Source organism: Sinohyriopsis cumingii, chromosome 4, assembly GCF_028554795.1.
Source record: "Sinohyriopsis cumingii isolate HCF-2022 chromosome 4, ASM2855479v2, whole genome shotgun sequence".
In the NCBI taxonomy this organism is placed as follows: Eukaryota; Metazoa; Mollusca; class Bivalvia; order Unionida; family Unionidae; genus Sinohyriopsis; species Sinohyriopsis cumingii.
The window spans coordinates 87,947,715-87,964,503 of NC_142964.1; the positions used below are offsets into that span (position 1 = coordinate 87,947,715).

Consider the following 16,789-nt stretch of genomic DNA (forward strand, 5'->3'; position numbering starts at 1 on the left):
TTTTTTAAATAGCCAGTATAACCAGTGAGGAAAGCCGGGGAAATTCTTTTTCTTTAAAATCCTAACCCTATGGAAAAAACGAAACTGTAGAGTGCCACCATTGTTGTTCCAAAATCAAATACACTGGAAATTCTTAGTTTTGGCCATGAAACTCCTTTTGCTGGTTACTTGGGGATCTTTTGAACTTTGTTGTCCAAAAATTAAAAGAGATGTTTTTAAATACTGTAGATCCTGTCACACATGTCAAAAGGTAGTAAACCCTTTCAGAAGATACATAAGGCTCATCTGCAACCTCTTCCTGCATGTGATGAACCATTTAGCAGAATAAGGGTAGACTGTGTTGGACCCTTATCTTAGACCAAATCAGGCAACCAATACTTGTTGGCCATAATGTCTGCATCCACAAGATTCCCAGAGGTGATTCCTATGAGAAATATTAAAAGTAAAGCCAGAGTAAAGGCTTTGATAAATTTTTTTTACTAACTTTGGCCTATTCCCCAATCTGTCCAATCTGATCAAACGTAAAATTTTATGTCTTGAATTTTCCAGCAAAGCATGAATTAGGCATCCAGCAATTTAAGTCTTCTGCCTATCAACCTGAAATCCAAAGGGCTTTAGAAATATTTATCAAACTTTGAAAACTATGATTTAGTCATCTTGTTTTTGATACTGGAAAAGATTGGGACGAAGGTGTTCTTTTACTGTTGTTTGCTGTATGGGAATCAGTTAAAGAATCTTTAGGATTTAGTCAATTTACACTAGTTTTTGGACTATGTCTGTGATCACTGAAGATGTTAAAAGAAAAACTTCTTTCAAATGATGATAGAGAAAGTATTCTTCTCGACTATATTTCTAATTTTAAATGTAAGTTGTCAAAAGCCTGTGAAATTGCAAGAACCAATCTGCACTCTACTCAGTCAAAAATGAAATAAATGCATGATAAAAATACAAAAGAAGGGAGTTTTCAGCCTGGTGATTGAGTTCTGGCTCTCTTGCCCCTACCTCAAAATCCTCTTCAGGCTAAGTACAATGGTCCTTACACAGTTGAAAAGAAAGTAAGTGATTTAAATTATATCATCAATACTCCTAGAAAGTGAAAACAAAAACAACTTTGCCTTATAAATATGGTAAAGGAGTATGTTGATAGAGTTAGCCATGTTAATCAAACAATTAATTTAACTGTACCTGTCCCTCAAAGGGAGGATTTAAGCGATGGAATGAAATTAGACTGTGGTGACTTTGGTGTAAACTGTCCTTCGAATTCAGAACTTATGAATATAATCTGGACCAGAAACTTTAACATCAGCAGCAACAAGAAAAGAATGAACAAATAACAGCTATTATTTGAATATAAGCACTTGTTTCTAGATGTTCCAACATGAACAAACGAAATCTACCATGACGAAGAAACTTGATTCCAAACCTGTGATTGCTCTCAAATAAGAATGTCTGAAAAAAGAAGTTCAGTATTTGCTTGAGAATGATTTCATAGACCCTAGTAAGAGTAACTGGAGGTCAGCATGTATTCTTGTAAGGAAACCAGATAATACTTTCTGCACATACACTGACTGTTGAAAAAAGAATTGTGTGACCAAACCCATCTTCACTAGCCAAGGTTCCAAGGTGATGGCCCTATCTACACCTTGGCATATGGAACAGATATTTCAGTGCTTTGGGTCTGTGAATGCAAGCCACTGCATCCTATCAAAATTAAGTTGTTCAAATTTGAACACTGTACCTAAATGCAACTTTTGTCGAGTGAACAAAATGCCTTCTTCATAAAGGAAGCGATAAATGTGTTGTCACATGATAATTTAGTCTTTGTCTGGTATTCTGTTTTGTTCAAGTACAAGGCTAATTTCTGTGTGTGTGTGTTAATGCACAAAATCTATTTTTTACCTATGCTGACCCTGCTATGATCTTGACAATTACATCCGGTTGTAATCATCAAAGACAAGAACTCGACAGATGTGTGAAGCCCAAAACTCTATCATAACATTGTTGAGCCCATTTCCTGTAAATGTCAGCTTTTATAGACAATGATATAATAGTAATATTACTGTTACATGTACTTTAGTCAACACTTCTTTCAGTAACGGAAACTTGACATTGGGAGACATGCATAGACAATAGAGATAATCTGATTACCTACCTTACGTCACAATATGACTTAATTATTGGTTCTGGATACATTTGAAGAAAAAAAGTGGTCGCTCGTGAGCGAAACATTTTCCATTTTTATACTAATATGCTGGCCGCTGGTCGCATAAGAGGGGTGGCCGTTCTTGAGTGGTACTTTTGAATACAAAATCGTCGGTACCAAGGGATTCTGGCTGTAACAAGCAGGTGGCCGCTGGGACGTTCAAGAAGGGGACTACTGTATATCTTCCAGACAAGAACAACTACCTTATCAAAATTATCTATACATCAAGGCTTATTGAATATCTTGGTCATCAATGGTAGTTGTTTTATCTGAAAATACCTTCACGGAAACCAAAACTGTGGCAACAGATTTACTTACCAATTAATAGGAAATTATGGAAATATGCTTTGTTTCTATAAAAAAAAGGTCAGACAAATGTGACAAAACACCCAGCATCTCACTTGTTCCCATGTGTTGATGTATCCCACCCCCCACATCTAACAAACAAGAACATTTTAACATAAAACTTTAATGCTGACGACACCATCATCACTGCCATCAGACACTGTCACCAGAAAATGTATACCTATATTTCACCAAGCTTATGCAGGCGGGAAAATAAAGAACATATGGACAACAATATATGATTCTGTGCATTAGACACTGTTATATCAATTACTATATTACTATTGCAATCTAGAAATCTTACCTTTGGATCTGATGCAAGACTCCGATGGTAGTAGCTGCTTGGATATAGTGACCTTTTGGCAACTTTTCTATGAACAAAGGTGTAATAATCATCTATGATCTGGAATGAAAAATGGAATTTCTTTTGAACAGTTCAAGTTACTTCAAATTGGAACAGAATTATGTCTCCAGTAAAACATGTAATACCTTCATCCATACATCTAATTGTTACATCAATTCCCAGCATGCATCAATGATACATTTTACAGGTCTTAGAAATATCATACAAGTTTATGTACAGCCAAATCTTTCTTAACCAATCACCAACAAGAACCGAAAGCATGACATTCTGAGAAGTGTTGTTGTTTAAATATTGGTCTAATTTCTTTAACAACTTGGTGAAGAGGACATCATAAAGAAAAACAAAACATTTCAATAGCCAGCAACTATCCTCCAGAACAACTAGCCACTTTGGATGCCAATATTTGCAGAACTAACAGGAAAGTACTTGACATGTCACCCTGAAATCTTCTCTGCTTTTGTTGTTCAGTGGATAAACGCTGGATATATTTACCAGAAGGGTGTAAGCCTAATTCCCACTGTTGGATCAGCTACTATTGAGTAGTCATTTGGCAAGGCTCTTTAAACAACCTGTCTTAGCACAATGTAACATTCAAAGAATGTTGCTGTGATAAAAATGCAGAACATAAACCAACCAAAAATACTGGAACGGTCTGACAGCACTTAAATGCCTCAGAAGCAAAGAAGACACAGCATTCATTCTGCGGTTAGACATTGCCAGTTAATAAGTGTGTGTGTGATTGGGATTTTTAACATAGCTTTAACAGTTTTTCAGTCATATTGCTATGATGTCTGCAATGTGGCAGTTTACAGTGCCAGTTAATGATGATGATCAGATAGATATCCATATGAAACAATAAGTAATGATATCCTGCAAAACAATGACGGTGTTGGAAATAGATGTTAGTCTGACTATTGGAAAGGGGGCTGTTCAATAGCCCTTTATAGTTGAAACTGAGCACTGTATCTCTTAAAAAAGAAAGAAGAAATAATCAGTCACCAACCTCATAGATGACAGCTAATGCTAACATATCTTCTATTACACCAATCACAAAAGATTCTCCATTTAGCATGGGGGGGGGGATAAACTAATTTTAATTATGCAATACTTACTTACTGCTATTCCATAGTTTATTACTTTTTCATTAAAAAAATTGCATCCATTCGATGTGAATATGTCCTGCCATAAAATGGAGAATTTACAATACGACATTGGTGCACTTGTGCATCCACCGCATCATGCCAGGGGATCAGAGAGGGTGTTAGGAGGGTATCTGGTACTAGCAACAGGTAAGTATTACATAATTAACATTAGTTTTACCCCCCAACAAAAAAACTGTTTTAATATTAACAATATGTTACCCAATGTAACCGAATTTGTCAGTTAGGTTGGACAGTTGATGTTTTAAAACTGAGCAAAAAACAGAGAAATACAGAAAGTACTCACCATTAGAGGGACAGATTCATTTACCAAACTGTTGATGGCATGCTTGTGCTGCAACAATGGGCACCAGAGAAAAAAATTCATGCATTGTGCTAACGAGCAGAGGCATAAGAAGAAAGTAGTATGGGAACACCAAATGCTGCCTTCATGATGTTCCCCAAGGAAGAGTGACTGAGATAGGTCCATGAAGCAGTGATGGTTCTTTTGTTAAGACAGAACCACAGTGCACTAACTGTGTCAGCTTAAGGAATACTTTCCTGATAAACATCATTCTCAAGAGCTGTTTTTGCAATAGCTCTGCACAAGCAGGACATAAATCAGAAATCAACTTCTGTCAGTTACAAGTGGATTATCTAAGACCTTATCTCCAGCTAGGTCATTGCCCAGTAATAAATGAATACCCTCCACTAGAAGAAGACTCCTCAGAAAAAGACCAAGTACCTGATAGCAAAAGACCTTCAGAGAAGTGTCTGTGTCCCTTAATATTTTAATTGGGATAGGATTGGTTAATCGCCAGTAAGTGATATAGACCATTCAACATCTATGATTCACAATTCTCCAAAACAGAACAGACTGCAGTTTGTTTGCCACTACTAATGTATTGCTTTCATTACAAAACCATGACCATGACACAGTCCACTTCAGAGGCTGAGAGAGGCCAAGGCAACTTCAGGTTTTTGAATTTAGAAATGAATCAAATGCCAGAACAAGCCCATATAACTTATATTGGGCTTGTCATGAACTCTTTGAAATAAGGGCATTTGGAAAATCTTTATTCTACTGCTTATTTTTCAACTTATACCAATCAGAAATGACATGTCCTTTCTTTTTACAATAAGTTTACATAAGAAGAGCTAAAGATTTCTGACAAGTCTTATCAGATGTTTTGTTCTTCAATGTTGTGCCAAATTGAGATTTGGAGGTACTCTGATAAGACTGAGATGATTTTTTCACCAAAATACTACCGCGAGTAAGACTTATTAACAAAAGAAACTTTGTGAGTCAAGAAATTATCCTCAGCTGTACAATTAGCATTTTCTACCTTTTGCTCATCAAGATAGGTCTTAACATCAACATGGATGCAATTCTTTAATTCTTCATGAGCTGTTTAAAGTTACCATAATCTTGACCAACCTTCATGGCTACATAACATCTGTCAATTAGTTGTTCTTTTACCATCACAAATTTGACATTGGTTTGTCCAGTTTCTTTTCTTTCTACTATTCCTAAACCATTGTTGATATGCCTTGGGTACCAAACCCAAAACTCTTCAAGATACATTCTTTATCATAATCAGCATGTCATGCACACAATACAAATTAAATACAGTACATCAAAGTAAGATGTATTACAACAAAAATAATCTCTGACCTGGAATAAGTAGTGATCTTCTGTTCAGAATAACCAAGGCAGCCATGATGAAAGATCATCACAGAATAACTAGTTCAGGAAAACAGAAAATAACTGCTGGTTGATGGGTACAAGATAAAAGCTAGGTCAGGTTTGTGGGGAATTCTGACCAACACTCATCAGTTTTCGCATTTCTCTCTCTCTCTCTCTCTCTCTCTCTCTCTCTATATATATATATATACACACACACACACACACACACACACACACACACACCAGTGATCAAAATCAGGCAATCACAGTTTCATGTTGTCTTTTCTTAATGGTTGATTTTCAGAAAACACTTTCATCTACAAGCTCTTTATATCAACCCAAGAAACGCTGATCAATGTTTCCATGAAAGACCCTTACTTTAAAGACTGCATGGCATATATAGATTTTATTTGGTACAGGTCTACAACTGACTGCTTGAGACTTTAGTTTCAGATCAATATTATGGCACCTACTATATAAATATTTCCCTTCCCAGACCAATTTGGTCCATCTTTATGTGGCTTGGAAGATCCACTGACGACCACTGGAGATTTCAATAATTAAGTTCCAGTAATTTTAAGCTAAATGGATAAATAAATCTGAGCATGATTAAGACAGCTATGGTAAAAGCCAATTAGTGGGTCATAACTACATACATGTACTAAGTATTTTATTTTCTTGTTTACTCAAGAATCAAACAAGCACAAAGGGTGTCTTCAAAATGAAAAAGTGCAGGTTTTTCAGTTGCCATTGTTTTCTCCTTAAATCTTCGCTTGTGATTACATATAATTAACATATAAATGTCAACCCTACTTCTTACTGTCTTTCGTAAGCCAGAAGATCATAAACTATAAACAAAACTGTTCAGTTTTGTTTGATAATCATAATATTGTTAATTATGATTTCAAGGTCATATGTTTTTAGACATTTTCCAAACAATATAAAGCCTGCTGAAACATCTGGCTCAATATTATTCCCATGCTTTTTATATGCAAAAGGGCATCTCAACCAGGCATTTTTGAGAACAAAAAGTCACCTGCGCAAACATCAGTTAAAGACAAGTGAAAAAGTTTTGACCAGCACTGATCCTACATCAAAGAATCATTTTCATCCAATTTTAATATCAACCGCTCCGGTGGCCTAGTGGTTAGAGCATCTGCCACAGATGCGGAAAGTCGTGGGTTCGATCCCCGGCCGAGTCATACCAAAGACTTACAAAAATGGTACTAACAGCTGCATCGCTTGGCGCTCAGCATTAAGAGGTTAGTGTTAGGACTGGTCGGCCTAATGTCAGGATAATGTGACATGCAGCATGATGCCCCAGTGCTAGACATCACTATAAACTGGCACACTGCAGATTGTAGTGATATGACTGAAATTTTTTTGAAGCTACATTAAAAATCCAAAGCACACACATACACCAATTTTAATATCAAGCTTACTTGTAATTATTTACTGCAGTTGATAGTTTCTGTGTTAACTCTAAGGCTGAAAGAATGAGAAATCTATTAAAAAATCGACCAAAGAATTCCATTAATTTAGGAAATACCCACCCACAGAAATAATTTCCAATAAATCACAGATAATGAAGTTAAAAAGTTGTATAAACTCAGTCTTGTAAAACAAATGAAGCAACAATGTGTTGTCTTGTAAACAAATCTAGTTTCATGATGAAATTATTACTACTTCTGACATGAAGGAAAATTGCATTTGTTCACAATACACCAATACTTCTACCTTTTTTATTACCAGTAATTACTGAGACTGCTTCTGAGGCACTTTGCTGAGCTCAAGACCTGTAGTAATTCCATTGTTAGTATTGGCAAATGCTGGCAGTATCTTGGCAAATGCTGGCAGTATCTCTCTTTTAACAAGGTAAATACTGGTCCCACAATCAATGTTAAAAAGATCAGAGCACTGAAGTGTATTAGCCTAACATTATGTTTACACAAACACAAGTGGCATACTAAATTAAGAATTTGCCAACACCTTACAATATAATCAGGATGGAAAATAAGTTGAGCAAAATCTTTGTGTACAGACCAGAGCTGTCTTTATTCCCCATGGGCTGGGTAAAATTCAATGCAGCACTTATATTTAGAAACTGAGGTTTATCTTGCAATCCATGTACTGTTTTTGTTGTATTAGAGCATGTAGAAACAAGATGGCAAACATTATCCATGATGCAGTTTATCCATCAACAGATGTGTGAAAGCTTAAGATATAAATGACTTTAACAGGCATTTGGATTGGAATAATAGAGAGGAAGTTTGGTATTAATCATATAGGTAGTGGTCCCTCACTATAATGCTCTTCAAGAGAGCCATAAAAGTGTACTTTGTTGTGGGGTCACCTTGTATCAAGGTACACTGTATATTCAACCAGTTGACAATACCAATGTTATGTCATGGACTGTGTTATACTGAGAAGCCTTATAGTGAGAGACCACTAAATACAGTCGAGCCTCAACAACCTGAACCTGTGTAGTTAAGTCAATAAAGTTTATAATAATTAAAGACATCCTACAATGTCTCAAAGACCAGCAGTGTGTCATAAATTAATACGACTAAAAGAAATGCCAGGCATTTTAAGAAATCCAAGGTTTGAGCCAATGATCAAGATTATACTGAAATCAGAGAAAACTGAGCAAAATATCTCAAGACATACTGTACATACTAGCTAATAAGTCAACTCCAACTGCACAGGCCTGGATGCCTTCACATACATGTGATCTGCCAGCAGATCTAGCTCTATGCAATTTGTGAGCAGTAATCAGTAGAACAAACAACATAGACCCTGATCTGGCAGCACATTATGTGATGCCAGCTTAGGGCCTATCTTGTTTGCAGTTGGACTTGAAAGAGTATATACAAGTATAAGTAAAATTATTTTAAAGAAAGGATTAGACACATTTTCTTCACTAATATTCAACTTGCTAGTCTACTTATTCACAAATTCAGATAAAATTTTGACTCTGTAAAAATATTTAATGCACAATCCATGGCTACAATTCCAGAACAAAAATGCAACTGAAAAAAAGATAAGATAATGTTGTCAAGCTCGCTGAGCAAAACCATATGGAGGTACTCGGTGGTCTAAAGAAGATACTATGCAGTCCAAATTAGCTGTTACCTGTGATGTACTGATATTCAAGAAATGCACACTTACATGAAGTTCTCACTCAAGATGCATTAAAAACATTTCTTGCATATCAGGAACTGCATTCAAGTATTCAGAGACCAAAAGCAAAGAAAATGTTTTAACAGTATATTGACAAAATTCTTTTATATTCCCAAATCTTCCTACCACAAAGCCAAAGTAAATATGAAAGACAGGACTGAACATGCAAGAAGTATTGATCCAAATCAGATTTACAATGATGACATACTATCAAAGCACAAGTTCCATGTTTTCCATACATATTTCATTTTTTTCAATAAAGGCTGGAGTTACTGGACAATGTTCCACCCTCATTCCATTGAAGACATAGAAAAGAGAAGCTGGAAAATGCCTGTGTTATCCATGTGATATGCTGAACAGTTTCCATCCTGTCCATGGAAAAAGATCAACATTTTTCACACTGTCAATGGACAGGCTGGACAACTTCCATGAGGCTGGAAAAATGTTGGGAAATGTCCATAAATTTATATACAGAAACCTGTCATGGTGTTCAGCCAACAATTCTAAAGGTTATCAAGTTTTATTTGCATTTTCATATCCTCTATCGAGGTCACATGTATTATCATATACATGTGTATATTCTCATTGTAGACATTTCTGTACATTGACAAGATATTGTTTCAATGCTTCACATGTACAGTTCATTGACAATTCTTAGACCTTATAATTCTAGCAGATGTGATGCCTCACAAATCGATGCAAATTAAAAATGCACAAATGGAAAATACAATGTCAGACTTTCCCTCTACTGTTAAATTTGAATTTAGTGGATGACGGAGGTCACATGACTTTGGCACTTGCTTTATATCCAGTATAATCCCAGACATCAATTGAGTGATGGGACTAAAGTTTATCTGGGCCTTATATGTTTGTGTTTTTTTTATATTTTTAATGTAGCTTTAAAAATTGTGTGGCAGTTTATAGTGGTGTCTAGAACTGGGGCATCAATGCTGCAGAAATGTAACACCCAGTCACATTAACCTGACCAGACCTAACACTAACCTCTTAATGCTGAGCACCAAGCAAGGCAGTTGCATGTACCAGTTTTATAAGTCTTTAGTATGACTCGGCCAGCATTTGAAAACGCGACCTCCCACATCTGAGGCAGATGCTCTAATCAATTACACCACTAGAGTGGTTTAACTGGGCCTAATGTAACAGAAATGGAGTGAATTTTGAAGAAAAATGTTATTCCAACACATACAGGAGTCAATCCTGTCACAGTCAGCATGACGAGCAACAATTAATTTTGACATATGGGCTCAACCTGCAATAAATTGCTAGCCTGAGATGGATGTATGCTCTTGTTTGTGGGCACGATTGACTGTTAATTAGAATCTGCTGGGACAATGGTCAGATAGATATTAACTTGGAGTTTAGAAACAGGTAAACGACAACATGGAGACAAAACAGAGATAACTTTGTGCCATTTGAAACAGGTGTCATAAAACGAGTTTTTCCAGAAATAGTCAAGTTCTTAAGGCAGAATAGAGAAACTTATTCTAGCTTTAATGAGTACATTAAATTTCTGTACATTAGAGAAAGTTAATCCTGTTTGGCTAAACTAAATGAGGGGTCTTGATTGGCTAAGAAAAATGAGGAGTGTGTTTCCTTGATGAAATTCAATGTTTTAAGTAATTTCACTCATGAAATTAGTCAATGTTTCAGTGGGATGCCATGAATCTGACTTCAGGAAATAACAAGTATTTCTCATATAAACTGTCCAAGGAACTGTTGTCTGGAAATTGAGGGACAAGGAAAAGAGAGACTTGGCTTTAGAGAAAAGAAAGCAAGACTCAGGAAGCACAAGGTTGCTCTTACATGTATTTGCATACAATGCATTCATTGATACAAGCTTGTAATTATTTGTTGCATGTACAGTATTCATTTTAAATTCATATATCAATTTTCATTGACTTCAGAACTTGTTTGCATTCACTGGTCTTGAATGTTATATAACTCATGTATTCTAACAATCTTGTATAATATTTCCTTGTTAAGAATTTGTTTGAATTTACTATTTGTATGTAATGGGAATTTCATGCTGAGAATGTGTGCATTTAATGGTCTTAAATAATATGCTAATTGCTACTGAAAGACATTAAGCTTATCATAATAGGGTTGTTTGTATCAGCGTAAGGTTAAAAACTGACCCATTTTAGCCTTAGTTTCTGTTGAATTATGATAAAACGATATCTGACGCAACAAGAATGGCAAACACCTGTTCGATCCGAGAAGCAAAAAAGCCTGACACCTATTTAGGTTGCATATTTATGTATTTATTTAAAGGGGAAATAGCTCCATATGTGCACCACACAGTGGGAAAAGACAGCTTACAACCAAGTTATGGTTGATGACTCTGAGAGATTGGGGAGATAGAAAATGAATACAGCAACTCTGATACGTCACCAACATTGAATTTTAAAGGGCTGGAAGCACCAAGGTTATGCAGGTACACTGAGCAAAATAAGTTCATCGACTAGATTCTATGATGAAATTTGTTGAATCAGCATAACTGAATGGCTAATTGCATTTCTTATAAATTTGGTAATTTTATTTCTATGAGAAAATGCATCATTCAAATATCTTGTTCAATTTTATTTTGTCTATGTAATAATTTAAATTTTTATATTTTACATACGGGGGCTCAAGTTGTTTTGTTCTATATCTCTGCTCAAATCTCTGTTATTATATACATTAATTTCAGATGTTATTATTTACCCAAATAAAAGCCCCACATAACAATGGGGCACCCTAACAATGACCTCAGTTATTAAAATGTGGCAATATAGTAGACAGGCAAGTGTCCCTAGACACATGTTCAGTGCATGTCACCAAAGAGAAGTTTAATTATTAAATCAAAAGTTATAAAAAAATATATTTAAAAAAACAACACACAGAGCTACAGACTGAAATAAATCTGCACAAAAGTTCCTCCTGGCTGGTCCGAAGCCTTTTTCGCATGTAAACAAAAACATATTCTGGGTCACAAATTCTGACAATTTTGTTCAGATGGAAACCAAGAAACTTGAAAAACACAATTATTGTAAACCCATAGCATAGTAACAACTACCTAACTTGGTTTTAACTCCATTGCTTGCCCAGCTTTGATTTGCAGTTATCCTGAGCAACTGAGCAACGGATTAAACAAAATCAATACACACAAATTGTCACACATAATGAATTCTGGATTTGATGCTATGGAGTACTATATGATAATTACACTCTGAAAATGTCTCAAAACCTCTTTTCTTAAAATCTCGAAAATCACCTTTTCAATGTTCCTGGATTTTACATAATCTGAATTCCTATTACTTTACTAAACAAATACCAACAAATCAAGGTCATGAAGTTTAGTTATAAAAAAAAAACCTTAAAAAACAAGAGGCCCTAGCAAGCTTCACATCACTCACCTAGCTGAAATCTGGATAAAGCCGAATGCAATAGCTTTGAATTCCATTGACTGCATATGTTATGACACAAATCTTTCAATGTTTCCCTTTTTGTATTCACCATTACCTGACATCACATCAACATCACTTATCCAATCTTGCAAGGCTTTAATGCCTGGATTGCTTGCTGTTCTTTTAGAAAAGGATAAAAAAAATTATAATTTTTATAAACGTCAGCCATATCTGTTGGCAGATCAGCATCATTTGTATAAATTTAAAAGTCCTTAATGTCTGGATGCTTTTGGCAAATTTGGTCACATCCTGTTCAGTGGTTCATTTTTAGAAGAACTCTTTATAAGGATGTTTGTATTGTTAGTAATGGTGGCCATATTTGATGATCAATTTGCAACATTTGTGTCAACCTGAAAGGTAGTTATGCCCTGATATGCCAAATGATCTTTTTGCTTCATCAAGAAGGCATAGTTTAGATAAAGGAATATCATGTGAATCAATGTGCAAACTGGTATTCATATATCCAGTCACACTGATAGTGTAACTTGAAGGTGTCAACATGTCCGATTTGAAAACAAGTCAGTTTTTATCATTAGGATAGTGGTCAAAGTAATTCATTTACTGCATAGTGGGAAAAGTGTTATCACAGCAAAAACAGAAGTCACCTGTGCCAGTGTGACAAAGCATAGTTAGATATCTTCATCTATTTTATGTGAATTAAAGCTGTCCCTGAAGAAAAAAGTTCCTCTTTGAAAAGAAACAAGAGTTACATCCCTTTTCATTAAAGACATGTCAGTCAATTTTAAAATGTGTCTGTAAAGACAGGTGAAGTTTCGGTTCATGGGTCACAACACATATTCGTATAAGGCTTCTTCTGATTTCTGATCACAGGCTTCTCACATAAGCTAACTGTCTTGTGAGTAAGCTGACTGTCTTTATGAGTACAGCAACTAACTAATCCAGATATTGTTTGTATAGCATGAGCAAACTAAGATCTGTGCTTTTTTTTTAAAGCCAGTTATGATTTCATTTATTGGATGAATGTTATCTTGTGCAGAACATTAATTTGGGAGAGAACAACATACACCCATAATTGTAATTTTGTTGTACAGTGCACATAAACTAACCTTGATGATGTAATAATAATATTATTAATAATAATAATAATAATAATAATAATAATAATAATAATAATAATAATAATATTTGGTATTTGTTGGAAAACCACTATTAGAAGGTGAGCCTGTGTAGAGCAGTATCCTGTGTGCAGCAGAAAGTTTTGACTTTACCGATGACTGTCTGGGCCAACATTTGTATAAAAATGAAAGGCCATCATGCCAGAATGTTTTGTGCCAAATTTTGTTGAAAATGGTCTTTTGGTTTTTGAGAGGAAGCTGAAAATTGCAATTGTCATTGGAAGCACAACAAGCAACTGATGCAGGGTCATACCAAGAGCTCGCTTGCCAAGCCTTATGGCAAAGACACAGGGACAATCGAAATTTAGGCAAGCTGTAATAATGACCATATGGCACTTGACTTGGACAGACAACTGTATTAACATCATGATATTATCATAATGGTATTGTATTTAAAAAAAGGGTACCAATATCATGAAACAGCTTTAAGCTCAACATAAGATCTGTGATTAAGGAGCCATTGGTAGTTCAACTGGTACAGAGCAGAGCTTGTCTGTATGCATGGTTAGAGAAGATGAACTTTGACAAGAAGAAATTAAAACTCAAAGATAATGGACTATTTTGTTACAGGTTTCTAGTTCCTTCTTTTTAACTGTTCAAAGAATTTTTCCATTGGTTGTAAATTACAACACTTTCTGAGTTAGGTTATGTAGGTCTTTCATTTACAGATGTGGACATAAGATTCTAAGTTTCATACATTTTGGCTAAGCTCTTCATAATAACAGTATCAGTGTTTTTCTATTTCACCATATAGCCACTATTGTGCTGAAGTGCCTTTAAAGTTTACAATTACAACTTCCTCCCAAATCCCTTTATGCTAATAGCCAACTGCTGTAAGCTGCATCATGTTGTTATTATCATCTGTGAGTCTGGCCAAAAGCTAGGTCAAGTACAGAAAGTAGAGACAGGAGAGGGTTAGCAGGGGTGAGGCAACCAAGCATGACTGACAGTACCATGCCAGACAAGGACCAGCTGCCATCAAAGTGCAACTCAAATCTGGTACTTATCTCACCCTCATCAACAAGTTGCAAATCATCATGAGAAAAGAACTCTAGATCTGATCTGAGTAAAACCTGGCAAACTAAAATGATCTGCCCTGGTATAGAGTAAAATCCTAAAAAAAAGGGAAGAAGTCTGCATAACCCCAAGCATGTGAAGATTTCTCTTTGGTTATTTCATTTGCTTAAAATAGAAAAGAGTTATTTAAAGAGTTATTTTAAAAAAAGGAAAACAAACTGATTACATTGCATACAAAATGAGCACAATTTCTAACCACATAAGTTTTATTAATATGCTCAGATTTTTCTCATAATACAATTCATTGGATATCCTGAGAATATAATCATTTTTACCAAGCCTGACAAAAATCTCATCAGAAACAGTCACAAAGTGCTAACAAGCCCAGCCAATTTCATGCAAAATCACCTCATCAATCTGCATTGATCTTACTCATAATTGTATGCCTCTAAGACCTGGAAGATTTTTATGTAAGTTTACGCAAATTTGGATTAGAAGTACAGTCTCTCAAGTGGCAAAAAGTTCAGCCAAGCTGATACAAGATCACCTCATTAAAATGTGTTTCTGAAGCAAGTTACTGACATGTGCAAGTTCTTGATAATATAAGCTTATATTCCAAGTTTGATCCAAATTGAATCATAAATCTTGCCTTCAGATTCATAGCATGCTCAGTCAATCAGCTGCAGGATCACCTATTATTATGCATCTATCTCACTCATCATTAAATTCAATGGAGATCATGAACATAAAATCAAATATTAATCATCTATTCAATAACTGGATCAAAAATACGCATCCAGAGGGGAAACTAACTTAGGCAATCATATGCAAGATTGCCTCATTAATATGCTTAGATCTCACTCATTATCAAACTCATCCAAAGATCTCAATATCTGACCCTTTAGGTATTCTATCACTTCTGGTTTCTGGGTAAGGGAAGCTCAATGATATAATATTCAAAATACTATGTCATTTTGGCAAACTACTGTTTATATCTAGATATACACATACTAAAGTTCTATTACCCCCACCCAAAGTTTTACAATACAGTTTAGCTACAAGGTTTCCTGATATATTGTCTGCTCTAATATCTATATCACCATTATATACACCTATATCTATTATGTCTCTCTAAATTGTCTCTTTCTCTATGATCTTCTAATAAGCCCTTTATGAAGTTTCTCTATTAAGTTCCCATTCCATCTCTGTCTATTCTATATTCTACATATATTCCCTTACATGCAAAATGACTGGCTTAACCCTATATACATGAAGGGCAGGCCCCCTCCCCCATCAGATCATACCAAAAAAATGGTGCTGAAACAGCATTAAAAATATGACCCAGTTACCCAGATTTGTCACAATGATGACCCTGTTACCTAAATTTTCCACTGCCTTCCTAAATCCCACAAACTGTCCCTGATATTTATGTTTTCCAAATTCTCAACCCCAACTTGTAAAATAGAAACTAGATACTGGTAACTGCTGATGTGTTACTTCCTCTCCATTAAATATGTGAAATGTGGTTCAAATCCAACAAATCCAGTAAATAGACATGTATGCTGTGGAAACCAGGGGCAACATGTCCACTAAATGATGGCATAGAAGGAAACTGTTTTGAAGTCTCATCAAAAAATAAAGCTGCATATACACCAAATTTTATAAAATAAAAAAAATTCCCAGTAAATCTATTTTGTTTAAACCAATTGTTGATGGTTAAAAGGACTGACAGATCCATGAACAGGATTACTGTAATAGTCTGCTGACCTTGTTGGGCAGGGCCAAAATTATAGTGGACCCTCATGTTTTAAGAAAATGAAATCTTGTTCCATTTCGTCATAAAACTTTCCATCACATTTCTGTAACAAATGTTGCTCGTGACTTGGAAATGTTGCTTGAAATGTACAAATGTAGCCTTTAAAATTAGAAGAAAAAAGTTTAATATAAGATTTAGAGGACACATAAGTTTTACAACTGAGAAACCTGGCTTCATTTCACCAAAGTGTCTGAAATCTTATCACATGGTCAATGTTGAATAAAACTTGAATCTATTCAATCAGAGAGAGAGAGAGAGAGAGAGAGAATATAGTACAAGTGCCAATTTCCTGTTTCAAGCTGAAAAAGTACGGGTCAAATGAAAATGTTGTCAATACATTCTTGACCCCCACATTTTTCACTGGACCCCCAGTTCTGATACCAAGGAGTTTTTGTGACCCTCAATTTTACACCACTGGGGGATAAACTGGGTTAATAA

The 16,789-nt window shown here is 35.3% G+C and overlaps 1 protein-coding gene across 3 annotated transcripts in view; it reads right to left on the minus strand.

Annotated features, from left to right (window-relative positions):
* The window catches only part of LOC149801612 (furin-like protease kpc-1), a 237,224-nt gene that overhangs the window by 206,972 nt on the left and 13,463 nt on the right, over nucleotides 1-16,789 (minus strand). For all 3 annotated transcript variants that reach the window (XM_089955874.1, XM_089955873.1, XM_089955872.1), the window contains exon 2: nucleotides 2,853-2,951. In XM_089955874.1, coding sequence (XP_089812000.1) covers nucleotides 2,853-2,951 — 99 coding nt within the window. The remainder of the gene's footprint in view (nucleotides 1-2,852; nucleotides 2,952-16,789) is intronic.